The sequence below is a fragment of the Podarcis bocagei genome, assembly GCF_964188305.1.
Source record: "Podarcis bocagei genome assembly, chromosome: 6".
Classification (NCBI taxonomy): Eukaryota; Metazoa; Chordata; class Lepidosauria; order Squamata; family Lacertidae; genus Podarcis; species Podarcis bocagei.
The window spans coordinates 64,849,308-64,876,182 of NC_138130.1; the positions used below are offsets into that span (position 1 = coordinate 64,849,308).

Here is a 26,875-nt window from a genome sequence, read left to right on the forward strand (position 1 = left end):
CAGATGGATTTGGGTGGCTGATCATTGCAGCAGCTGAAGTTTCCACCCTGTCTTTAAAGGCAGCACTACACTGAGAGCATTGCAGTAATCTAGTCTACATTTTGTACTTATTTCGGCTCTAGAAATTGATTAACGAGTCTTCTTTCTTCTTAAAATAATCAAAATATTTTATAGTGTCTCTACTACTTCTTAATCTCCTTGTTATTGGAAAGAGAATTGAACATTTTTAAATTATTTGTCTCCTGTGTTGGCATTGAAACTGTTGCTGCCTTTTGAGACAGCCATGCCTCTGTGTTTGAATGAACCTTATTTTTTCATATTTGATCCCCTATTGAAAAAAGAATTGAATGGCAAGGGACTAAGAAGTGTAGAAAATTACAAATGATGAGATTAAAGAAAGAAAGTTGTTTGTAACTGGAAAAGCACATGCAGCCAAGATGTCAGGAATATACAGGCTCTTCAGCAGAAAAGGAATAAATGAAAGGCATATTGTTGCTAGATTACAAGTGTGTGGGTGTATGGGAAGAGCTGGAATATAAAAAGAAGCTTGAAAGGAGCAATAATTAGCCATAAACTACTGAGTCTATAGATCTAGCTGTCACTCTAAATGGATCCCCCCCCCCCCGCCCTGCATTGTGACACGTGTGTCTTAACATGAAAGACAGAGTTTAAAGGAAAAGGTATTTCTATGGAACAAGTACCATAGCTTAGCTTCATTGGTTGGAAGATTCACTTTAGCTGAATGTGCAGGAACAAAAGGACATAAAATATGTGCTTTGGTATTTAAAGTGTGGGTTCAGAAGGTGGAAAATTCTTTTGAAAATCAACCAAAAGCACAGTCTTTTCAAACTTTTAAGGTATTTAATGCATGGCTGAATTCCAATTCTTTTCTTTTAAAAACATTATGTAACTGCATTACAATCGGAACAGACCACTGTTTTAGACAAATGGTGAAAGTCCCAATGTTCTTGGGTACCAACTCCCATCATATCCAGCTAGCCTAGCATGGTCAAAACTTAGACTGCAATTCCCATCCTCTCTAACAACATCTGGCAGGCCACAGGTTTCCCACCCCTGTTTTAGAGTCTGCTTCCTTGGATAATACATGACAGATTTCTATGCAATGTGCAGCAGAATTATGAGCCCAAAACTAAGTGTGTTGTTCTTTTTTCACATTGGTTTGCTGGTATGGTTATGCTGTTCCTGAAACTTTGAGGTGGGGCCACAGTTGGTTCATACAAACAGTTTGGTATATGATTTTTTAAAAAGATACCCCCCCCCCAATAAAGGGGAAAAAATAGTAATAGGATTATAGGAAGCTGCCTTACACTGAATCAGACCCACTGGTTTATCAGTCTCAGTATTGTCTGTACTGATTTGAAGTTGCTGTCCAAGGTATCACAGTCTCTTCCAGCTCTACCTTCTGTATGCAAGGCAGATTCTCTACCACTGAGCTGTAGCCCTTTCCTCATTGGCTTAGAAAAAAACCTAGCTATCTCCCCCTTCCCCTCCCAAAGAAAACCCAGGAAGCTGCTTGACTTAATATAAGACAAATCAGATTGTATCACCTGCTTGGATTTGTAATTGAAGAACCCACATGAGTTGGTAGCATAGTGGTTGTCTTGTCTTGGATGTGAGCATTACAAGTCACTAAGTTTCCTGTCCTGGGGTATAGGGGTGCAATTATGAAGCTCAGCAACCTATCTAGCTTGGAGTCTACATGGTTTGTGCTCTCAGCGGTAAGCACACTGACAATATTAAGAATAGCTTCTAAAAGGAGGGGAATGGGATCCTGCCTATATGCTTGTGCGTAAATTATAGAGCTCTACCTGTTCTTAGTGGATGTGGCTAATAATTCAAAGGTAGGCATTATCAATAAGTATAAAACCTCAGGTAGCAAAGGGTCAAGAAAAGTGCTGCTCACCTACTGTGCTATATTTTCTTCCTACAAGGCTTGAAAAAGAGTTATGTTTCTAGCTGTGCTTTATAATAGTGGGGTTATGCAAAATTCCAGATATAAAGGCAGGCTATTATTATTAAAATTAAATTTGTATACTGCCCTCCATCTGTATATCTCAGGGCAGTACATGACACAAAAATACAATAATAATAATAATAATAATAATTTATTATTTATACCCCGCCCATCTGGCTGGGCCTCCCCAGCCACTCTGGGCGGCTTCCATAAAAACCAAAAATACAATAAAATATCACATGTTAAAAACTTCCCTGAACAGGGCTGCCTTAAGATGTCTCCTGAATGTCAGGTAGTTGTTTATCGCTTTGACATCTGCTGGAAGGGCGTTCCACAGGGCGGGCGCAACTACCGAGAAGGCCCTCTGCCTGGTTCCCTGTAGCTTTACTTCTCGCAATGAGGGAACCGCCAGAAGGCCCTCGGCGCTGGACCTCAGCGTCCGGGCAGAATGATGGGGGTGGAGACGCTCCTTCAGGTATACTGGACCGAGGCCGTTTAGGGCTTTAAAGGTCAGCACCAACACTTTGAATTGTGCTCGGAAACGTACTGGGAGCCAATGCAGGTCTTTCAAGACTGGTGTTATATGGTCTCGGCGGCCGCTCCCAGTCACCAGTCTAGCTGCCGCATTCTGGATTAGTTGTAGTTTCCGAGTCACCTTCAAAGGTAGCCCCACGTAGAGTGCATTGCAGTAGTCCAAGCGGGAGATAACCAGAGCATGCACCACTCTGGCGAGACAGTCCGCAGGCAGATAGGGTCTCAGCCTACGTAAAAAGGTCACAAAATATGTAATAAGAGCAAAACAAACCAATAAACTCCCTCTCCTCCCCCAAAACATTTAAAAGGGTAGCGGATGTAATCAGCCAAATTCCAGTTTGAAGAGGAACATTTTGTCTGGTGCCTAAAGATGTATAATGAAGATGTCAGGTGAATCTCCCTGGAGAGAGCATTCCACAAATGGGGAGCCACTGCAGAAAAGGCCCGTCCTCATGTTGCCACTCTCTGGACATTTTGTGGGGGAGGCACATGAAGAAGGGCCTCAAAGAATGATTTCAGGATCTAGGTAAGTTCATATGGATAGAGGTATTGCAATCCTGAGCTGTTTAAGGCTTCACAGGCCACAACCAGCACTTAGAATTGGGCCTGGAAACTACCGTATTTTTCGCTCTATAACACGCACCTGACCATAACACGCACATCGTTTTTAGAGGAGGAAAACAAGGGAAAAAATATTCTGAATGAAACAGTGGACGTATCATTTTTGTGCTTCATGCTGTGGCCACAGACATGTGATCTGATGGTGAATTTGGGGTGACCCAATGCAAAAATCCTGAGAATCCCTGTGGATCCATGCTTTGTAACCACGTTTTTGCACCATTGCAGCCCCAGGCAACAGTGGGTGCGTGATTTTTTTGGGGGGGCAGGCTGTAGCCATGGACATGCTATGTGCTCTGATGGTGAATTTGGGGTGACCCAATGCAAAGATCCTGAGGATCCATGTGGATCCATGCTTTGTAACCACATTTTAAGTGGGGAGGGAAGGAAAAACACAGAAGGCTAAGAATGCAGGAGAGGGCTATAACGTGAGGAAAGGAAGGCAAACGTTTCCCCCCACCCACCCACCCAAGCCAGCCAGCGTGCTCTCTCTCTCTCTCTCTCTCTCTCTCTCTCTCTCTCTCTCCCTCCCTCCCTCCCTCTCCCTCCCACCAGCATGACAGAAGAAAGCATTTTAACTGCATTAAGAACTATTTAGCAGCGAAACCTAAGCTTTGCCATCCCTTAAGAGGTACAGACACTGTAATCTTCCAGATCGCATGAATTTACAGGCAAAACACTGTTTAAGGATTTCATCCTTTTAAATGGAAGAAAGCATATTTGAATGCTGTGTGTCTCCAAAAACAAAAAGCAGGAAGTCAAATCAGAATTTTAAGCCGAACCTGTAATCTCTCTTCCCTTCACAAACATTGTTCCCTCCGGAGCAGGGAGAGGATAGAAGGAGGGACGCTCCTTTCCTTTCCTCTCTTCTTGCCTGGAGGGGAGGGGCTTTCCCTGCTCTTTGTTCCGTTTGAGCAAACACAGTAACGAAACAGAGAGGGTGGGTAGTAAGACCCTGAGGCAGAATGCAGGAATGCTGCCACTTCCTCTCTCACGGAGCTCCCTTCTCCCTGAAGCGCGGTTTGATTTTTGCCTCATTTTTCGGCTCCAGGGACCACACATTCGCTGCATAACACGCACAGACATTTCCCCTTCCTTTTTAGGAGAAAAAATCTGCGTGTTATAGAGCGAAAAATACGGTAAATGGCAGCCAGTGCCGTCGGACCAGGATCAGTGTAATATGCTCAAACTATTTTGCTCTGGTGAGCAACCTGGCTGCCAAATTTTGCACCAGCTGAAGTTTCCGAACTGACTTATTCCATTTTGATGTAGGTGAAGAAACACACATTTCCAAAAAGAGGACTTTCTTAAGACTATCAAGTTCAGAGTCTAAAATTATCTAACTAGAGAAATGCCTGGGAAATAGTTAACAGACAGAGTCTAGTGGCGATATGCCTGCCTCTTTCTCAGTGACATATTAAAATCTTCAGCGCACAAATCAAATGAGGTTCTGGGGTGACACTTTGGAATCTCGAAAGAAATAAATAGGATATAATCAACTCTGTACCTTTTAATTTAGTAGTTTATTAATTGACTGTTACTGCCCTTTTCTGCTTTTCATTTCATTTTTATCTCAGTGACATAAATGCTTGAACCATGGTTCTTAAATTTACTCTGAAGTAGTGCTATTATCCCCTGGGGGGACGCAGGGGTATGCATACCCCTAAACATTTTGTGAATCTAAGTTTGGCCTCATTAAGGGGCAGTATTTCAATATGAGTAGGAAAATGAGAGAACCCCTAAACATTTTTTAAGAGGAAAAAAGCACCGGAAAGTGTTATATTCTACAAGAGTCTGATTTAAAATGTAAGGCTTCTGTAGACTTTCTTGGTTTTTACTTCTCCTAAATATTTCTGCTTTTGATAGGTTTTGGTAAAGGCTGATACTGAGTAATAAATTTTCCTTAGTGAAATGCTCATTGAATTCATAATTTCCATTGCTTAACAAGGATCCTAAGCTGGGCTGATTTTAATGACTGTTTTAATGTTTTAAATAATTTCTTTCTCAAATATGTCACAGTATTTTTACTATTAAATCTTAAAACAGAACAGTAAAGATACTGTCATGAGTGCTAGCTTTCATAGGGTGGGGGCGGAAATCAAAGGACACACAGCCATTACCTTTTTCTTCTCCTTGGGTTTTCTGAGACTGAATTTAAAAGAGAGAAACTTGATATTAAAATAGAAAGTAGCCCAATTTGTCAGTATCTTTTACTGCAAGTTAAGCTTTCAATTCTGGGTTTTGTTGTAAGGTTTCTGCCTACATTTGTCCTCCTTACAGCGACCTTTTCTATATCATTCCATCACATCATTTCCTCAAGAGATACTAATTATCATCTTATGCCAGATTTTTGTTTCAGAAAGCCTCCCAAAGTCAAGAAATTTGGTGACTGAACTTCCACAAATCTGCTGGGGAGGTGGGAGGACATTTGAAGCAAATAAATTAAAAACGGAATTTTTTGTTTGACATCTGAGCCATGTGCAAGCCCAGGGCCTGTTTTCTGGACACAGTGATGGGTGGGGCAGCGGCCAGTAATTTGAGCCAGAATTCTTAAAAGATGGAGACCCTTTGGTGCTCCTAACATAGTGTCTCTATTGTTCAGGTCAGCTACCTGTTTGGGAGTACTCCTTTATTCATCCTTGTCACTGGATGCTCAAGTGGCCTCTTTTTACTAGCTTCAGCTGGTGTGCCAGCTGTATCAATTCTTGAACAGGATAGCTTGGCTACAGTGGCTCATGCATTGATAATCTCACCGTTGGATGATTTAATGTGTTCTTTGTGGAGCTGTCTGAATGTTTGGTTTGGTAGCTCCTGAAGTGCAGAATGTGGCAGTATGGTCAGCCATGCCATCTAACAACAGCTTATTGCAATCTCCTGATTCAGATTTAAAAGTAAAGTAGAGCTGAGTGTAATCAGCATACTGATGACACGGCTTAGCAGACAATCCAATGATTTCTGCCAACGGTTTCAGATAGATAAACTGGGGAGAGAATATTGACTTGCAGCACTGCACCCCACAACTCAGCTGTCAAGAGGTAGACATGAAGTCCCCCAGTTTTATTCTGTGGTGCTGGTCATGCACGTGGGAGTATCTTATTCCTGTAATCTACTGCATTCTCATGCATATTAGTGTGTATTTTTTCCTACTCTGTTTACACACACTAGATTATGGGGCGAGGGGAAACTGGGTAACTTGGGTAATATAACAGAATTCGTTTGGAGCGAGAGGGATTTACTTTTATTTCCTGTTATTTTCTGAGATAAACCCTTCTGGAACTTAAGATTGTGGCACACTGTACTGAATATTTATTTTGTGACTGCACAAACAATCAGAAAAATAAGGAAGGAAGATGTGGAATATCTACCTTATCTTTCATACATACATTCTGTTAATTCAAAAAGAGTGGACAGTGGTAAATGACAGAATACAATTATTCTCTGAGTCACATTGTGATGATTGAGTTGGACATTACTTCAAAATATCTATTCTTAATTTTTTTTGTAGACTATACTGAGTTAAAATTAAATATGTCATTATCCCAAAATCATTTACAGTAACTGAATTACTGTACTGACTGTACTCTAGAATGTGTGCCTTGTAGTTACCACAGTTGAGATACAAATTGAATTCACCTTAAACAAATTTTAATAGATAAGACAGCGCTACACATAAATCTCTCTTTCTTAATCTTAAAATAACTTTAAACCTAACAGCTGTTTCTCTACGAACTTCATCACAAAATCTAAGTTTATGTTTATTTTATGAAGCTCTTTAAAAAATTGAATGTGGATTTGCTTAGATACCAGTAGTATACATGCAATGCAGAAATCTGCTCAAAGTTGGAGAGGATTTTTTAAAAAGTTTTTATTAGAGAAGTCAGGAAATAGGCTGTGAAGCAGGAAAGTAGTTCTTTGGAGACTGTACACCAATACAGGTATTTGTTGTTGTCATATGAATGGTCTTTATGCTAGAGCTACTGTTCATTGCTACAGCTCCACAAAATGGCAAGTGATACCCCAAAATCTTTTCATTTATAGTGTTGTACTTTTTTGTGGCTTTTGGATGGTTCTAGTGACATTTTCCCATATGAGGATTGTGGTGTACTCCAGGGGCAAGGTAAAAGAAACACAAAATGTTGGGGCACGTGGGAAGTATCACAGGACATCTTTGTCAATACTTCTAGGAAGATTCAGCAAAGGGTACCTACTGCAACAGATCTATGGCTCCGCACTTTGGGCCCTCATGCTATAGCCAAAGGTGCATGCAGGCATTTATTTGCTGCAGGTAGGCAAGTGAGGGCTTGGTCAGTACCTGGATTAGAGAACTCTTGGGAACCACACATATGCTTTGCTTAAAGGAGATCATGATGTTTTTCGATGATGGAAGAAAGGTGGGATATATTATGAAGTATAATATAAGTGAAATAAATAAATAATGAGGCTGACTTTATTAGATATGAGAGAGTTTTGGCCCCTAGGCATAGTTAATGCTTCAAATACAGGGTTTCATCCTCTAGAGAGAATGTTATAGACTGTGCCTTGGATAGGACCAGCTCATTAGAAACTAGCAATGTCAGCCCCAACCAGGCTGCCAAGAGGAGAATAGTGGAAGGAAGGAAGGAAGGAAGGAAGGAAGGAAGGAAGGAAGGAAGGAAGACCTAGAATAAGGTTATATATGAATGGATTGCATAAACTTATTTCCTCCTGTTTCAAAGTCTAGGACCTAAACCAGTGGATTCAAGTTACAAGAAAGGAGAATCAGGACTCAATATCAGGAAGAACTTTCTGACAGTAAGAGCTGTTTGACAGTGGAAAAGACTCCTATGAGAAGTGGTTGACTCTCCTTTCTTGGGATTATTAAAGCAGAGATAGCATGGCCACCTGTCATGTATGATCTAGCTGAGATTTCTGTTCTGCAGTGGGTTGAACTAGATAATCCTATTCTATGATTCTGTGATAAGAGATGACTGGCTGGGTGGGTGTAAAAGAGCAAAGGATGCTGCAAGGGAGTTTGCCAAAGAAAAGTTAGGAGCTAATGCAGAGCTTTCCAAACTTATGTGTTGCGACATGTTAGTGTGTCGGCTGCAGTGTGTAGATGTGTCATGAGAATGCTCCCTGTGCTTCTCCCAGGGCTGGAATTGGAGTAGGCAGCCCACCGGTTTACTAGTAAAACACAATTAATATGTCACGAAAAGATGCATGTCTAAAAAGTGTGTCGCCAACATGAACAGTTTGGAAAGCTCTGTTCTAATGAGTTATAATTTTTCTTTATCTTCTCATAAATTACATAGCTGTGGACTTACAGTATTTCATCTGTCACTATTAATTTCCTCAATATACTTCATATTAATTCAGGATCATTAGAAACTTGGAGACAGTTTTCTACACTCCAATGAAACTTCTTTTCTTTTCAGTGTCATATTTACCTTTCCTCTTAATTTGAATGCAGAATCACTTCAATTTCCAAAACTTGTATATTAATAAAACAGTAGCGTAGGTTGTTCCTCTCTTCACATAAAAAGGGTGCATTTTTTTATCTTCAATTTCTCCACCCATCTGAAGCCCCTCACACTATAAATCATTCCCAAAAGTCCATCAACTCATAGAAGCAGATATTTGGAGATGGGGTAAGCCCTGTTCAGTGAACCCAGTTCCATTTATGGAAGGAAAGTTATTATAAATGTTATAATGTATGTTGCAGTAGTGCAGCATGATAAACCTGGTCATTGCTTACCATTGCCAATCCCACAGTGTCCATGACTCCAGAGCTATCGAGATTGCTTTTGCTCAGAGCAGGATCTTCGAATCTCATTTTAATTGTGCTGACTTTACTACTGTTACTAGGACTAGGGGATTGCAAGCCACTGCATTGAGCCAGATGGGAGTCCCAATGAAACAGAATATTGTGTGAGAAGTAGCCTTCACTTTATCAGTTGATAGCTGATATCAAATATTATCTCCCTATTATTGGCCCTGTGCGAATATGAAAGAAAGTCTCTGGTGCATTGGAATTCATAACGTATGTTTAGGAATACGAACTCCAGCACCTTAATATTGTTCTGGTATTGGATGATCTGCATAATTCATCATAAATGAACATGAGAGCTTTAGCAGTCAATGTTCATTCAGGATGTTCTGTAGTACTAGCTGACAAAGAAAAAAATGTCTACTCCATTCATAATTTATAGCTGATAGCAGAAGTTGTTTTATTCTTGATAATAGGCTAGCTTTGATCCTTTTCAGTTTGCTGGGACAATAACATTTAATAGATTTGCCATAAGGCAATGATTTTTAAAACTTCTATCCTATATCCCTCCTTCTTATGTTCTTTACGTTCATATACATTGATGAAAAAAGTCTTGGTTGGTTAATAATTAGAATTGTAGTTGAATTTGCATATGCATGAAATTAAGAAATGAAAATATATGAATTTCGCTACAGTTCTATCTCATAGAGGAGCTGGCTCAAGTGCATTTATTATTTGCAAAGCATTGATCTATAGCCAGTATTTTCTGCTGTCCAGGAACTCAGTTGAAGGTCCTTTCTATCACCTGCTTCCTCAGATAATTTTAACTGTGATGCTAATTGTTTAATACTAATTATTTAATCTAGGACCTTTCAAATGCTAAGCATGTGCTCTGTCACTCACCTATGATCCAGGTCATGTTCCTTTGCTTGTTACTGTTGCTTGAGGGTGGCCTGTTATTATCTTGCCAAACGTACACATTTGTAAGAGAGAATTTATAACAGGCAACACTGTTTATTAAAAATATTATTGTGGCAGCTTCAAAGAGGGGAAAATGATGCATTAGCTGCTGCTGTAGGCATCCATTGCTACCTTCATAGTATGGGGTGGAGAACCATTGTCAGCTGTGCATGTCAGATGTGCAGAGAGACATCAAATAAAACTCATTATATTTGTATGTTTTCAAATTATTATATTAACCACCTTGAGAGATTCATTTCTGAAATGAAATATAGAAGATGAATCCCATAATACATAAATCAATGTTAAAGATAAAAGTTAACTGTCTGTTCAGAAGGTTAGATCAGATGTGATTGCTTAGATCAGGGGTAGTCAATCTTTTTATACCTACCACCCACTAATGCATCTTTCTTGATGGTAAAATTTCTTTACAGCCCACCAGTGCTCGATGGAAGGAGGATTCAACTTGTAGAACCCCTTACTGCCCACCTAGAATCCTGAAATGCCCACTAGTGGGCGGTAGGACCAGGTTGACAACCCCTGGCTTAGATGGTACTACTGTACTGATGGGTGAAATATTTGTTATCTATAGCTGTATGGACTTGTGCTCATCATTTCTTACTATACACTACCCACCTGGAGTCACTTGTGTGCTCTTTGGAATCTAGATCTACAATCTGATAAATAGATTTATTTTGGTTAAACTCCAGCTCATCTGGCTTTCCAGTGAAGTTGTGACCCTGCAAGTAATTGAGTGGGTGACCTTACATCACGGAAGGTGACCCCAATGTAATCTGCTCCAAATAATCTACTTGTGAATTAGCATAGAACTGGACATTTTAACTTTTTTTTTTGCTTATATAAAATTTCCACATTTAGGAGGAATAAACCATTGTTAAGGGCTTCCCAGAATCATCTGGTTGGACATTGTGGAAAATAGGAAACTGGACACAAGAAAGACCTTTGGGCTGATCCAGCAGGGATCTTATTGTGCTCTTATGTTCATTGTAGCAAAGGCAAAAATAATAATAATGTCTGTCTAATTAAGGTCAATCTCATTTCCAACAAAATTACTTTTCATAGTTGTCATAATTATGGCTTAGAAAACATTTGTCACAAGACTGCTCAGCACCACTCATTCCTATGTCCTTAAATAACATTCAGTATTTGACATTAGCAAAACAGTTTGTTTTGAATCAAAGTCATCTACACCCTCCTCCCTTTACAATTATAGAAGCAATTCTTCTGGCCACTTACGTTGATTACCAATAAATAGCTCATTTGTTGCAATGAACAGAAATTACTGGGCATTAATAGGGAACTAGGGGATTTGTTTCAGTTGCACCCTTGTTTTGCTTTAGAATTCTCCATGTTATATCTTTTTCCTTATACCTAATCTTGTTTACAATACAGCTGTATGTTTCATGCAGAACTTTCCCCAAAACTTTTTTTTTTAAGGTCACAGGTCTGCCACCTAATTTTGCTTTCTGCTTCTCTGTCCTTTGGAACTGTGTAATATCAGAATTAGCACTGAGAAAGAAACGTCGTAAAACATAAATGGATAATTAGCACTGTAAGCAGTGCATTTTGAAATGATCTTAGTAAAACTAAACTACCCAATAAAATTAGTACCCAGCACCATGCCTGTATTCCATGACAGCTTTTTCTGTCTGTGCTGCTGTATGGCATGCTTCCAGATCTCTGTTGTGCTGACATTTGCTCCTGGGAGGAGGAGAAGGAAAAGGGTCCATAAGGTTTCTACAGGCCTAGACACCGTAAACATCTGCTAGCTTCATGAGCAGCTTGCTGAACTAATTCATCAGGGAGACTCTCAGCCGATCAGCATTGCCATATTGGTAGTTATTTTGTGGGCCAAAGGGGCACACCAACAAGTCCAACAAAATCATGTATTTCAGTATTCAAAATTGCCATGTTTTAAGTGTTTTGCTACATAGAATGGCATCTAAATGATACTAAATATCTGTGATGAACCATATATACAATCCAAACAGATTGCATTGGTAGTTCTAAGCATATATAATACAGAAGGACAACATTTTAAGAGGCAATTTCATGACATACAGATGGAAAGCAGTCAGCTAATAGAAATGGAAAGAAAGTCAGCTGGAATCCCCTGTGGTGAAGTGAGCAGAAACCTTGGCAATTTTTCATAGTTTTTAATTTACTCATCAGAAGTAAAGGCAGTGAATGCTGTTTAATTTCCCCTTTGCTTCTACTTTATGCAATGTATAAAAATGTGACACATTTTTAAATTTGCATTTTCATAGCCCTTAAAAACTGGATAATGTCAGTGAAGTTTCCATTTTTCCGCCACCGAAAGGTACCATGGTGCCACAAAATATTACTTCTCAGTGCAGTGCAGTTTTCAAATAATAAAACACCTCAAATGTGTGATTGAGAGGTACATATAAATGTGAATTACAGGTCCTAGTTCAGAGCGTAACTCATTCATACTGTTTTATATGTGTAAATCTCCAAAATATAAGAAGTTCTATCATAATTTATATCGGTGATTGCACTTGCAGGCTGCCTATGCATAAGCAGAATAAGCAGCGTTCCTGTAAATCTAGCTCGGCATTGCTAAAGCGATGAACATCAAAGAAAGTAAATATTGACATGATGGGTGAAATTGTTAATAATGAAGAATGCATAAATGATCAAAAGCAGAAAACATATCTTATTAGCCACTGGGTGTTTTGCTTGCCTTCAAGCAGCAGAATTATTTTCTTTGTGAGATATTCTGAATTACTCAGGATACAGCTTGACAGACATGGGCATTTGTTCCATTTCTTCTCATTAATATTTTGCCAGAAATGAAACATGCATGTTTGTCTTCTCAGCACTGCTTCAGAGATGACACCCCCCTTCCCCCTTATAGAGATGATGCCAGTGTAAAACAAGCATATACATCATATTAAGTACAGCATGAAACTTTGTTTTGCTGCAAGAATGAAGCCACAGTTAACTATTTAATTTTCACTGTCTCTGGATTTCTGCATTTCCTTTCCTTTTGACCCCACTTATTACATCCTCACTCCACACCGTGTGTGTGTGTAGATAGGCAGACAAATACATGCCATACATCTGTTGCAGTGGGCTGTAGTCCACGAAAGCTTGTGCCTTAATAAAGTTGTTAGGCTTTGAAAATAAATAACTCCTGGTTGTTTTGTTAGTCTGCTGCAGCCGATCAACATAACAACCCCCTGGACCTTTTTTTCTTGACTTTTAGTCTTTTAAGTGTTCTTCGTGTTACAAGAAAATAAAGTCAGCTCTAGACTTTGTGGATTTGACCTCAAGTGGCAATCCAACTTAACGTTCTCCATGTACTTTGAGCTACATTTTAGCATCATTGGTTTAGGATCATATTTCACCTGTGTAGATATGTTCATATACTATAATGCTGGTGCTTGCTTTTCAACATCCTGCTAAGCTTATTCCAAACGCAGTAATTATTACCAGGATGTTTTTGTTTTTATTATTATAATCCTTATTGTTGCTCTCAGTGCAGGGTATTTTCGTTTGGCTCCCCCCCCCCTTCGTATATATTTCTTTACACATTCTCTACGGTTAACTAGAGCCACAATTTGGAAAGTGCTGCCAGAAGACCACTATCTTGTTTAATCAACCTCTAAATGTTTCACAACATATATGGTTCCAGTTCATGTGCATTGTGATTCAGAGGAATTTATGCTTTTGTCCCTCGGTGTGGATTACTAATTCAATTCTCTTCATGGATGTGGATGTAGGTGGTAGAATAAATACATGTTCTTTTTACTCCTTCAAATAATTGGTAACAAGATAGCTGTTAAGTTTCTGCACATGCTGGAGCCACATATGGCAAAGCAAAATCATCACATTTCCAGCTAATGAGGAGTATCTAGGCGAGACTGGAAGACAGAAGGGGAAACTGGGTAGATTTGTGAGGGACATCAAATTATAATTCTCCTTTGAAACAGCATGATCCATATTTAGCAAGGTGAATAAGTGAGTTTTTCACCAGTAGAGAAGCAAAGGAAAGAAAAAGAAGTTATAATTTATTTACTATTGTTGTTGTTGTTGACAGTGAGATCTGACCAGGAAAAAGCAGTTCTATACATGAACATACAAATTATAACTAGCTTCTTCTAGTTCTTATATGGTGTATTTTATGTATTTAATGCTTTTGTATCTCAGCAGTTTCTCCAATACAATCAAGGGGTCATGCCTTGTTCTCCCGCCTCTCATTTAATCCCCACAATAGCCCTGTGAGGTAGTTGAGGCTAAGAGGCAGTGTGTGGCCTAAGGTCACCCAGTGAGTTTCGTGGCTAAGTGGGGACTTGGCTAACCCTGGTCTCCTAAATCCTAGATTAACACTCTAACTGCTACACAACCTGTAACTCCATAACAGTGCATGGGGGGGGGCCTCGTTCCCTGATTTATTAAAAAGGCAGAGAAATCCAAGCAAGCATTTAGAATGTGCTTTAAATGCGTTTCATTTTTTTCTGTGCATAACCCCCCATCAACCATTTGACTTTCGTTTGCCTGGTTACTAGTGGATCCAGACAAAAATGACCATTATTGTACTCCTTCAGTGTCTCTATCCATAAACTGCTTTCATACTCATATCAAACACAAAGTTATGACTGTTTTCATAGTTAGGTTTTACCGTATTGCATCAACAGATGCTGGGAAGCAAAGGCCATTTTTAAAAATGCAGGAAGAATGAGTGGAAAATGTGGAGAAGGAAAAATGTGTTTTATATGTGTTTTCAGTTTTAAATTTTTAATTCAGGCTCATGGATTTAATTATATTTAATATTTCATTGTGTCTCAGTTATTTGAAAGTGTTTTATTTAGAGATGTTGTTTTACTGCATGCTGCCCTGTGCCCTGTGCTTCTTTTGGATTAAATAAATAATGCAGTATATGATGCATTTTGTTTTTAATATGTCACAGGTGATATTCAATGTTATTCATACTTGGCGCATATTGTATTTTATCAATTTCCCTGTGATCTTTGGATGAAGGGTAGCATAAAAATAAAATAAATAAATAAATCTTTACAAAGTGTAGACCCAGTGAAATAATACTTTCCATAAGTTTTCTTCCCTTTAGCAATGGAGCGTTTGCTGCCAGCACGATGCAAATGCATGATTTCTGAATCGATACTTGCTCCAGCACAGGTCTTTTTGCATGGAGCCCTGGCTCCACCTTCTCTGTGTTGAGTTCCACCACCAAAAGTCCCCTCCTTGTGACACAGTAGCTGTTGGTTGCTTCTCTAATTTATCTCCAGTGGCCCCTCCTGCACTACTCTGTAAGGATGACAGCTTAAGGGGCATGGGTGGAGCTTACCACAATCGCATGAATATTGTGATTCTTCATCATCCACAGATATGGTAAATAGTTCAGATATTGAGGTTGTTTTCCCTGAATTGCTTATCTTTATGACAAGGACGGACAAGCATTATAGGACAATACTAATGTTTCTTATGTTTATTTTTCCTGCAAATAAACTAATAAAACAACAGTTACCCAATGTACAAGCCTCTGGGAGACTAAAGCTATTACTATTCCCCTATAAGTTTTAATGCAATGTTTTGTTTTATTTATTAAATTTTATACTGCCCTTCATCCATGGATCTCAGGGCAGTTCACAACATAACATTACATCATAAAAACCACAAAACCATTTTCAGAGACATCCCTACCTATAATGTGTTGCAGTAACCTAACCTGCATTCTTTTTCTTATATATCCTCCCTGCAGGTAGCCAAGGGCAGTTTCCGCTCACACAGAATGTTACAGTTATCGAGGGTGAAACAGCAACGTTGACCTGTAGGGTTGATCAAAATGATAACACCTCCCTCCAGTGGTCAAATCCAGCTCAACAGACTCTGTACTTCGATGACAAGAAAGGTGAATATGCTTTGATTTCCAACTTACTTAAGTAATAAATAATTTATTGATTTAAAAAAGTATAAACTCTTTTAATAATCTCCTACAGTTTTTTATTTATTTGCCAAGAATTGCTCGCTTGCGCACCATGGTCAAATCCAGGAGTCTGTCCAATGGAGTGAAACTGAGGCAGGGCCAAAACTCGGCTTTATTTTACCCGGGTCAAAGATTCAGTTTGGAATCCCCCTCCAGAGCCTCAATGACACCTCTCTGGAGGCTTCAATGGAGCAAAATACCTGGATAGCTTGTCTCAGTAGCTATGGCCCTGACTGAGGCATGCAGACAAATGAAAGATAAATAAGTAATGTTAAAACTGGTGGTGGTTGCTCAAAAAATGTTCGGCTGAATGCTGTGAATCTGGCAAACATTGGGAGTGAAATCAGAAAAATGTAAAGATGTTGATATTTGGGCTATGTTAATGCCTCTTGGTTCTGATTGCTAACTGACTTGTTTTTGCTCCGCTGTTGGTTTTTCTTGGGTATGGGCTGGGGAATCTGGCTCCCCAGTTTTCTGTGACAGTCTAGTTTTCCTGTCACCTTTTATTTTTCAAAACACTTTTCTAGCAGGCATGTGGGCATGTACATCAGATACTTGAAATTATCACCACCCCTTGGTTCTAGAGGCTGTTCCTCAATCACTGAGCAGTAGCATGGAGGACCCAAGCTTACTCAAAACAGTGATGGTGTGTTTATGCCTCATGATAGCGGCAGACAGCTGCCCTTATAGTGTGATGGCCAGCGTTGGGGAGAATGAGAGAGAGAAGAAGTGCAAAGGAGCCATACTGGCTGACTGCTTCAATATAGTGACTGTCCCTCTAAAAGTATGGCACCCAGCACCCACCAGATTGTGCTGTTTATTTGGCTTCCCACTACCTACTCAGGGTTGAGAGAATAGTTGAAGCAGCCATAGCCCATGACCGGGTAGGACCATGGTCCAGATCTTGATCCTATTGCTGTTGGTTGTATGTGTGCGCTCACCCATAGTGCAAGAGAACATATTTTTGTGTTGCCTATGTATTTATTTCCTTGATCAAATAATATGTATGTGTGACTTGAGCTGTAGTCCACAATATGGAAATAATGATGTTGATCTACGTTTTTTGATTGTTATAAGGATTGCCATATGATAAAGTATGGGAAGCTATTGAATACTTTTATTATATATTATTATACATTTAATTAGTTTATATTTGGTTTCACATCTATTGCCTATCTGCTCTAGGTGTGTTTTTAGTTTTCCTTTCTCATCTGTTCACTTGGGGTTAGACTTGCAGCTCATTATTCCCCATACAAAAATGGTTTCTAGATTCCTTAATTCCTTAATTCCTTAATTCCTTGACTGCATAAAGTTTGTGTGACTTGACCTGTGGTCTGTAGCTTGGACTACCTTTCTAGTATTGTGTGCTTTAAATGTAGGTTGTTTCCTGTTTTCTGATTGTAGTCTGGCTTTATTGTATCTGTGGCATCCTGATACAATGTTTAGATGGCATTACTTGCGGGGTAGGGATTGTAAGCAAATGTTTCTGTGGGGTCTTCTTCCTGGTCAATACTTATTTAATTACTTTTCTGTTTACCTTAAATTTGGCAACTCAGTTCTCCATTTGAGTACTAAAACAGCTACTTCACATGTTATAGACATATGCAAAATACTGGTGAATTCTGCACAGAAGTTTTATATCTGAATAATCCGCTAAAATGAAGCAACAGTTCTGAGCCTTCAGCTGGAAGGGGAAAGAAAGCAAGTGCTTAGGTGTAGCTATTTGCCAAGACTATGGAAGGACCCCACCACATTCTTTTACTGTGAAGTGACAGCCACAAACAAATACACAGGGTTGGCAAATGGCTAGGAGACATGACATGCAGGTGTGGAATATGGCAGATTCCTCCAAGATGCTGAGAGGTCAGTTTTAAAGCATGGGCGTTAGTTTTATAGGGCTCTGCCTTAAACCTGGTCAATAAATTCCATATAGAAACACCTTATTCTTCAATGAAAATATCAGATAGAATTACAGTGCAAAAATGCAGTTAATATACTTACAAGTTTTTAGTCTGAGACACAATAATGCTTATACTTGGTGTGTGTGTCCGTGCTTTCAAATGGCAGTAAGAAATCTAGAAAACATAAAATATCAAAAAAGAAAGGTAATTCCACACCCACTCGCCCAGAGGCTTTTTCTCTGGAACAGGAACAGATTACTGTATTGGATGAAACAATAGAAAGATGATGAAAGGAATATTTTAGCAGCTCAATCCTAGTTGATCTATTCAGAAGTCCCACTGAGTTGAATAGGACTTACTCCCAGGTAAGCATGCAATAGGATTACACTCAATGAATATCCTGAGGATTGCACAAAGGTAGCATAAGCTCCACTCAGTATCCTATCAAGATACAAAGTTTGCAAGCAGGGAAGATATGTTTCTGTTGCCCTTATTGAGAGAAATAGAAAACTTCTCTGCTCCCAATCATTGATGTTTTCCTTAGGATGAAGTCAGCACTGGCACTGCTGATGGCCTGCGTTTAAGGCTAGACGCAGCCCTTTCTTCTTCTGAAGTCACAAACCACCCTCTCGTTCTGAATGTCCTCATTCCCCACACAGACAGTGTGGAGGTACAAATAGGATTCGCCCCCATTAGGTAGAGACCTAGAATACGAACACTGGCTTGTTTTGTTTGAAGGGCTGTTGGAGGGTATTTCTATAGTAGATGGCCAGTTATTCAGCAAAAGTGTTGCTTTACTTAATTTATGGGCAGTAGCAGAAATGGTGACATTGAATAGAGGAAGATTAAATTCATGACCTTCAGTATCATGGCATGAAATTGAAATACCCTAATCAAATTGCTCAGTTAGCTACATGCCATGTGTTACAGTGCAAAATAAAGTAAAGCCAGCAAAAATCTAATATGAAAACTCAGCATTTTGTAGCATTTGAATGTTATTTTTAGATAGGAAAGATGGTGTGGTAGTTAACAAATGAATTTGGAAAAGGAAAGGGCCATGTTCAAATATATTTTCATCTCCTTCTGCCCAAACACCTCATTCTTTGCATTTGTTCTTAACAGATTTAATTTTGCAGCACTTTCTAATATGATTTATCTCATGGAAAATTTGCCTTTTCATCCAATCATGTGATGTATGTCAAGAATCATGGGCACTTATATACCTTCTTTAACTTGTATATCTTATTTAATATACTATATACTATATTTAAATGTCATTTTTTTAAAAAAAGTTTTGCAACTCATTAGCTGTTGTCCTATATATAGAGTTTATTATGTCAATTCACAATTCTGGTCATTGATCATAATGGTACTCTTCAAAAATATATCAGCTTTTATATATTAGATCAGTGAGAAAAACATATTGCCAAACTGCAATTCAAGAAAGAATATTAATTTAAGTAAGCACACACATAAAATTATATACAACGATGAATTAAAATATGCATTTGGATTGCAATAAAGCATTCCAATCTCATTGGCCAATGAGAATAATACCGAAATCCACAATAAGACATTATCTTTATTACCAACCAAAATGTCACTAAATAGTATACAGTGGTACCTCTGGTTACGTACTTAATTCATTCTGGAGGTCCGTTCTTAACCTAAAACTGTTCTTAACCTGAAGCACCACTTTAGCTAATGGGGCCTTCCGCTGCTGCTGTGCCGCCGCTGCACGATTTCTGTTCTCATCCTGAAGCAAAGTTCTTAACCCGAGGTACTATTTCTGGGTTAGCGGAGTCTGTAACCTGAAGCGTATGTAACCTTAAGCATATGTAACCCGAGGTAACACTGTTTTTTATGTTCTCCAGAACTATTTTGTGCTGCTTGTTTGGTCTAATAAACATATTGTTCCAATATGGATTTTGGACTAAATTAACAGAATTCCTGTTCTCATAACAGCCAACCAGATGTCCATGGGAAGTCCACAAGGAGGACTGGAGCGCAAGTTCATTCTGCTCCACTTGTTCTCCCCAGGTACTGGTATTCAAGTGCTGCACAGCCATTGTGACTATTAGCCAGAGTTAGCCTGATAATACTTTCAGGTGGTTGCCATATGCATCCAATGATTTGTCAATTTTAAATTTATCAACAAGGCCTAGAGATTAAGTTTCTTCTTATCACTGTATGCCTCTGTTCCTCAGACTCCCTTCCTGTGCAAATTAGTTCAGACAAAGAGATCTGCCCTACAGGGTAGATGGAGAAAGAAATTGGGCTTTATTGTGCATATAATTTTTAAGGTGAATAATTGTGGCCTAAATATTTATCATTCCTCTGCTATGAAGTCAATAGACTAATTACCTTTCTATGGATCTTTTTATCACTCTAAAAATAAGAAGAACGTACAGTATCAAAGCTGCTCAGGATAGCAGGAAAAAACCCTGTTTCTTTTAACAGCATGATGAAGAGTTTTCCTATGTACTTAACACAATGATGGTCTGAAAATGAAGGATAGGAGGTGAAAAGAGTAAAACACTGCTCTTTTGAGTTGAACCGTGGGGAATTTCTGGAAGATTTACAGCTGTATTGGCTCATTGCTTAATCAGAAGGCAGAGATATGTTCTCAGTGTGTGTTCGTTTCTCCTAATGAGAGAGACTATTAAACTAGCCCAAATGATATATCCCCCCCCCCCGGTTTGGTATGAACGTCTTTCAAATGGATTCTATTTTATGTCTTCATTTTACTTCTCTGCATTTTCCTGTACTGATGACTTTTAGGTAATATATAGGAATGTGGCTCCGGTTAGCTGTGGATATTTCCTATATTTATAATCATGGGAACGTCTAGGGTCTTACTGTAGATTTATATGCTCCTAACACACAACATATCCCCCCTTTTTATTTATTTGATGGGGTTTTTAAAATTCCTACCAAAGTAGCAGTTTTTGCTTTCGTTCTGATAACTTAAGAAAAGGAAAATCTTGACTGTGAGATTAAAAATCAGATCACCATGTTGTCAGGTTGTAATGAAGGGTGTTGAGAGGACCACACAGTATCCCTCCAGTCTTACTGAATAATGAGAGAATATTCAGCCAGAAGTAAATTGATTTTATTAACATAATATAGCCACTATTTTCACTATCTATGAAAAACATGTATACAACCGCTCTAATGCCACACATTGTATCTGTGCTGGAAAAGCAAAAAGTAGATAAAAACAGGTGCAGGATGGGAAAAATGAAAACATAAATATTGTAGTTTAAAATTTAATAATAAGAGACAATATGCATGTAATACTGTTACATTCACCCCCCCTTTCTTAACTGCTTCCAGTAATTTCAAAAAAATAATTTAAAATTCATTAAGGATCTACAGGAAACAGTGGTTAACTTATTAGCTTAAATAGTGGAAGCTGTGTTCTGTGTTTCTGTATATGTCACCTGTTATGATTTCTGCTTGGCCTACTTAAACAATGTAAATAAAATAGCCCTTTCATTTTCCTTTAAGGGACGTAAAGCATGTTTTGTCTCTTGGAGTGGGACAGAGACTGGGGAGTGAGGTTTGCACATGTACACACTTTCAGCAGCCATGAATACTTATTTCCCCATGAGAAAGATAGGCAGAGCAATACTATACACTGATTAATTTAAATAAAAAAATTCCTTCCAGTAGCACCTTAAAGAGTGTATCTGAAGAAGTGTGCATGCACACGAAAGCTCATACCAAGAACTAACTTAGTTGGTCTTTAAGGTGCTACTGGAAGGAATTTTTTTATTTTGACTATGGCAGACCAACACGGCTACCTATCTACTACTGATTAATTTAAGAACAGAGAAATACCACAGCTGTAATTTAAGTTGCTGTTGGTTGTTGGGCGGGGTTAATGTTTAGGTGGGTGGTGGGTTGCTGCTGAATTTAATGTTTTATATCTTTATTTTAGATTTATTGTTTTATGTGGAAAGTGTTTGATGCTTTGTTTACATACCCTTCAACATTGCTCAGATGAAGATAGGCGCATTTCTCACTCCGCATAACTGACCCTCCTCAACCCCCCATTTTATAGCCCTCCCCCACCCCCCACCAAGAATTTCATCATCATCATCTTCTTCTTCATCATCATCTTATTTGTAAGCTGCCTTTCCATAGTTAGAACAATGCTCAAGGCAGCTTACAGAATGACAAAATTTACATAAATACCAACATAACAAAAGTCATAAATAATAAATAAAACACATCAAAAAGTACACAAGCAAATGGAAAACAATTTCCACATAAATTATAAGATCTAAAACTAAGATTACAGCATTAATATCAATCACAATTTAAAATCACATTGATAAAAAAATAAAAGCATTTTTTAAAAAAACAAACAAACACGGAGCTCTCTCTGCCCAGCAGCAGCAGAAGCATTCTTTTATGGAGCCTGGCAGGCCCCGCCCTAAGCCAGGTGGAGAGAAGCAGGGCAGGGCCCTTCAGGCTGCCAGCCGGTCAGTCCTGGGCCGTGTCCACCACCACTACACCAATGGGACACAGCACACACACCCTCCACCATCCAGAGAAAACCTCTTAATGCTGATTTTATTTTATTCTTTGGTTGTTGTTGTTTAGTCGTGTCCGACTCTTTGTGACCCCATGGACCAGAGCACACCAGGCACTCCTGTCTTCTTTGGTAGATTTACAAAAGAAAAGCACACATCAATAAATAAATTTCAGATAAGGGCAAGATTAAACACAAAAACACAAAGCATTTAAAAAACAAACAAACCTTGCGCTCTGCTCCACTCCCCCTTTCTTTCTGCCCAGGGTAGCCCTGCCCTCTGTCTGCCCCTCAGAGCTGACACATCATGCGAGGCTGGGACTTGGTGGCAGCAGGCTCTCTTATTACTCACCAACTCTCCAGCAGCCACTATGAGGTGCCTAAGGGAGGAGACTGGCAGTAGCAGCCATGGAGAGGCAACAGGATTATACCTCACAGCCAGTCGGAACAAGCATCAGTATAATGGTTGAGGAGTGAACTTCACCTGTTGAACACCAGTCTGAAGAGGGAGAAGGAGGAGTGAGCCCACCTGCAGCTGATCATCTATCAGAGACAAAGAGCAGAATGCACTGATGAGAACCAGCTGGCTCCAAACCTCTTAAACAGAGCTCTCAGTAGTAGTCAGGTGCTGGAAACAATGTCTGTGGTTCCTAACTCTACCTTGCTGCTTCCTGCCCTCTGTCTGGACTCTTGGCTTTGTGAACATCTGGATTCCCTGACCACTAGATTGACTTCATATGTAGATTCTGTTCTCAAACAAGTGTTCCTCAGAGATACCTAGCCCCTGCTTGCTTGGCAACATGACTTGGACAGGGCTATGGCAACTGGCTCATCTCTTTTCTTGAGCTCTGCGGTGGCAGCACTAGCAGAGGAAATAGCAACGTTCTGGGATCAAATCAGAAGCCAGGATAGCTGCTGTAATTCTGGGACTGTCCCTGGAAAATAGGGACAATTGGAAGGGTATGTCTTTATTGTTTATGACTACTTTTGTTATGTTTGCAGTTAGTGTACTTTTTTTACATGTTGTAAACTACTTTGAGCATGATTTTAACTATGGAAAAGTGGCATACAAATAAAATGTTTGATCATTTGATTAATATACTCCTTACTTGCCAAATAGCATCTAAGTAGTTTATAAGTAGAAAAGCTAGTTTCGTGTTGAGGTCCCCCAAGCCACCCCTAAAATAACTCACAATTCACACATAATTTTTGTTTAAGGTTTTTGGCATAATTTTGGCCACAACTTCATTAAAATACATAAATGTGAGTGGTTGCTTAGGCATTGGTTATGATTATCTGTTCCTATGCCCAGGGACAGACCTGACTTCCAGATTCCAGCAAAAGCCAGTAAGGGAAAACAATATTGGGGAGAGCATGGAGCCGGGCACCAGACCCTCATCCTCCCCCCCCCCCCGCATGCTCCTGGGAGCTTGCATGGCCCGAAGCCCCATTCAGGGGTACGGACGAAAGAATGGCAAGCCCCTGGATTCCTTTAACGGAATTCCCTTGCAGCAGCAGCAGCATTGGAGGGGGAGGCACTGCCAATCCTTACCCCTCCACAAACCAATTTTTTAACCAATGCCTAACCGCAACCTTACAAGTTGTGACGATTTGCTACGCAGTAGGCAAAAACCAAATGGCACCAGCCAATCAGCCAAATGGACAAAATTCCTACCCCAAAAGCAGACGACCTCATGACAGGCATAGCAAGGTCAACGCAATAGCCCTAGATTAGGGAGGGTGGGCGGGTGATCCGATGCACGCAGCAAAAGAGCCCAGTCAGTGCTGCATGACTTGATTTGGTCCATCCCCCTAAATGGCAACACCAAAATTTGCCCAGTAACCCAACCGCCCAATCACTGCGGATGGTCATCCATGCTAACCTGCCCAGCAACAGAGGGGTGGCCTATCAGACCCCACCGCAACACATGCTCTCTATGAAAGAGAACACGCTTTATAAAATATGACTGCACATAATTAAAAGACACAATAAAACAATTTAGCTTCCATACCCCGGAAGCTTAGATGCAAGCCATTAACCAATAATAATAATAATAATAATTTATTATTTGTACCCCGCCCATCTGGCTGGGTTTCCCCAGCTACTCTGGGCGGCTTCCATAGAAACCAAAAAACACTAAAATATCATACATTAAAAACTTCCCTGAACAGGGCTGCCTTAAGATGTCTTCTGAACGTCAGGTAGTTGTTTATCATTTTGACATCTGATGGGAGGGCGTTCCACAGGGCGGGCGCCACTACGGAAAAGGCCCTCTGCCTGGTTCCCTGTAGCTTTTCTTCTCGCCAGAAGGCCCTCGGCGCTGGACCTCAGCGTCCGGGCAGAACGATGGGGGTGGAGACGCTCCTTCAGGTATACTGGGCCGAGGCCGTTTAGGGCTTTAAAGGTCAACACCAGCACTTTGAATTGTGCTCGGAAACGTACTGGGAGCCAATGTAGGTCTTTCAAGACCGGTGTTATGTGGTCTCAGCGGCCGCCCCCAGTCACCAGTCTAGCTGCCGCATTCTGGATTAGTTGTAGTTTCCAGAATAGTAATAGTTTCCAGCAATAGTATCTGATTTGAATCAAACAGGAAGATATGGTTAACTGAGACTTCTTGACTTACTTGCTTGCATGCATGAAGGGATGAGCAATGGGGTTTTATTCTGGCAGGTGAAAATCATGCATATCTCATTCTGCTAAAATGAGATTTGAACATGCGAAATTGGCCATTATCTGGCCATGGATTGGCTCTGGAATATTTAGGGGAAAATGGAAAGACAGGTGCTTTTGAAAATATAGGTGCTATACTTTTTTATTTTCAAGCATAATAAAAAAAATTTAAAGACAACAATGACAGCTTGTTCTTTTTAATTTTAAAGAACATACAAAGCAGTTTAGGATATATAAGAAATATATATCCTGTTATATAACAAATTTTTAACAAGGCTACCCAAAGTCCCTAATCCAGTAAGCTCTTGGAATGGTTTCCTTGAGTCTGAGGTGGTTGTCTCATTTGGTCATTGCACCACATGTAAGAGATGAAAGGTTGCCAAGCATTATAGGAGGATAAAGAGTCTGTTTTGCCCCTGGGCACTTTGACTTGAAATGTCAGTTAATGTGATTCTTAGGTATAACATAGGAAACACTGGGAAGTAGTTGGAGCTCTGTTCCTAGCTTGAAATGCCCTGTTAGGCAACACAAGTATCCCAAATGTCAGTTATTAATTAATGGTTATCATAACATAACAATGACATGTTATATTTAATTGATGAGTCATACTCTAGGAGTAGGAATCTCTTCAAAGGTTTAAACATTAAGGCCCTTTTTCTGTGGAAGCACTTTAGTACTGCATGTCAATCCTTTTGTCTTCTGAGGTAATGACTTGAATCTTATTCAGAGAGTGTCACCCAGTGCATAATTATCTTTGCGTTACTATTCAAAAACAGAATGTGGTTGATTTCGTTTAACTTGACAGCCATGTTTCTTTGGCTCAATAAATGTTATCAGGCATTCTTTGGCTGCTTCTATTGCATCAGCTTTAATTAGTTTTTGATTGCTGTTAATTTCACAGCCTTTCTGTTTAATAAATTGCATCAAAAATGCTTTAGTTTTTGTTGCATCAACTTTAATTAGTTTTGTGCATTGCTTACTTGATTTTATTTGGTCTCTTTGAAGGAACATGTCCCCCCCTTCCTTTCCCAGCATCTTATTCCTTATATAGTTCCATGATGATATATATGGTGTCAGTGATGAATTGAGTCCTTCTCTAATGACAGCACACATGTAATTTATTTTTGTCTATTTATTGAATTTATATACTGCCCTATACCTGGTGGTCCCAGGCAAGTTCACAGAATAAAATCAAGATATAAAACCACAAAATACATAATTAAAATAAAAACAACAAGCCAATTGCCCCCTCAAAAAAAGCACATTTTAAAAAGGCATAGGATGTAAGTCAGATCAACCAAATCCCTATATAATTGGGATATAGATGGCTCTATAAAATAAAAGATGGCAACTTATGTTTTAGCTGCCATCTTCCTCGGCATTCAGTAAATACTCCAATTTTTAAAGTGATCACACTACCAATCTAGGCACTTGGACAACAATGTATCTGCAGTTTTTTAGTCCTGGGTAAAACTTTTTGCAGTTAGGACAGAGTCTTTTTTCTTCCTTTCTCTGCAACAAAGTATCTGATGTTAGAGTGGCTGATTTCTTCCTTTGATGTTGCTATCTAGTTACATTTATTTATTGCATATTTATAAACAACTTGGATTAATGTATTGAGGAGATGTTCAACAAATCTGCAGATGGTACCAAACTGAGAGGGGTAATCAATGCCTCAGAAGGCAGAATCAGAATTCAAGTTGACCTTAACTGATTGGAGAACTAGGCCCAAACTAAAAAAAAAAAAAAAGAATTTCAGTAGGGGCAAATGCCAGGTCCTACAGGAAGAACCAGCTGCATCAATAAAAGATGGGGATGTTTGGCTTGCCTGTAGTACATATGAAAAAGATCTAGGGGTCTTAGTAGAAAACAAGCTTAACATAAGTTAACATGAATGGGATGCAGTAGCAAAAACAAAAATAAACAAACCAAAACATTAAT

General features: G+C 39.3%; 1 protein-coding gene across 4 annotated transcripts in view; it reads left to right on the forward strand.

Annotated features, from left to right (window-relative positions):
• Nucleotides 1-26,875, forward strand: part of CADM2 (cell adhesion molecule 2) — a 368,300-nt gene that overhangs the window by 205,355 nt on the left and 136,070 nt on the right. For all 4 annotated transcript variants that reach the window (XM_081199662.1, XM_081199664.1, XM_081199665.1 and 1 more), the window contains one exon: nt 15,598-15,747. In XM_081199662.1, coding sequence (XP_081055788.1) covers nt 15,598-15,747 — 150 coding nt within the window. The remainder of the gene's footprint in view (nt 1-15,597; nt 15,748-26,875) is intronic.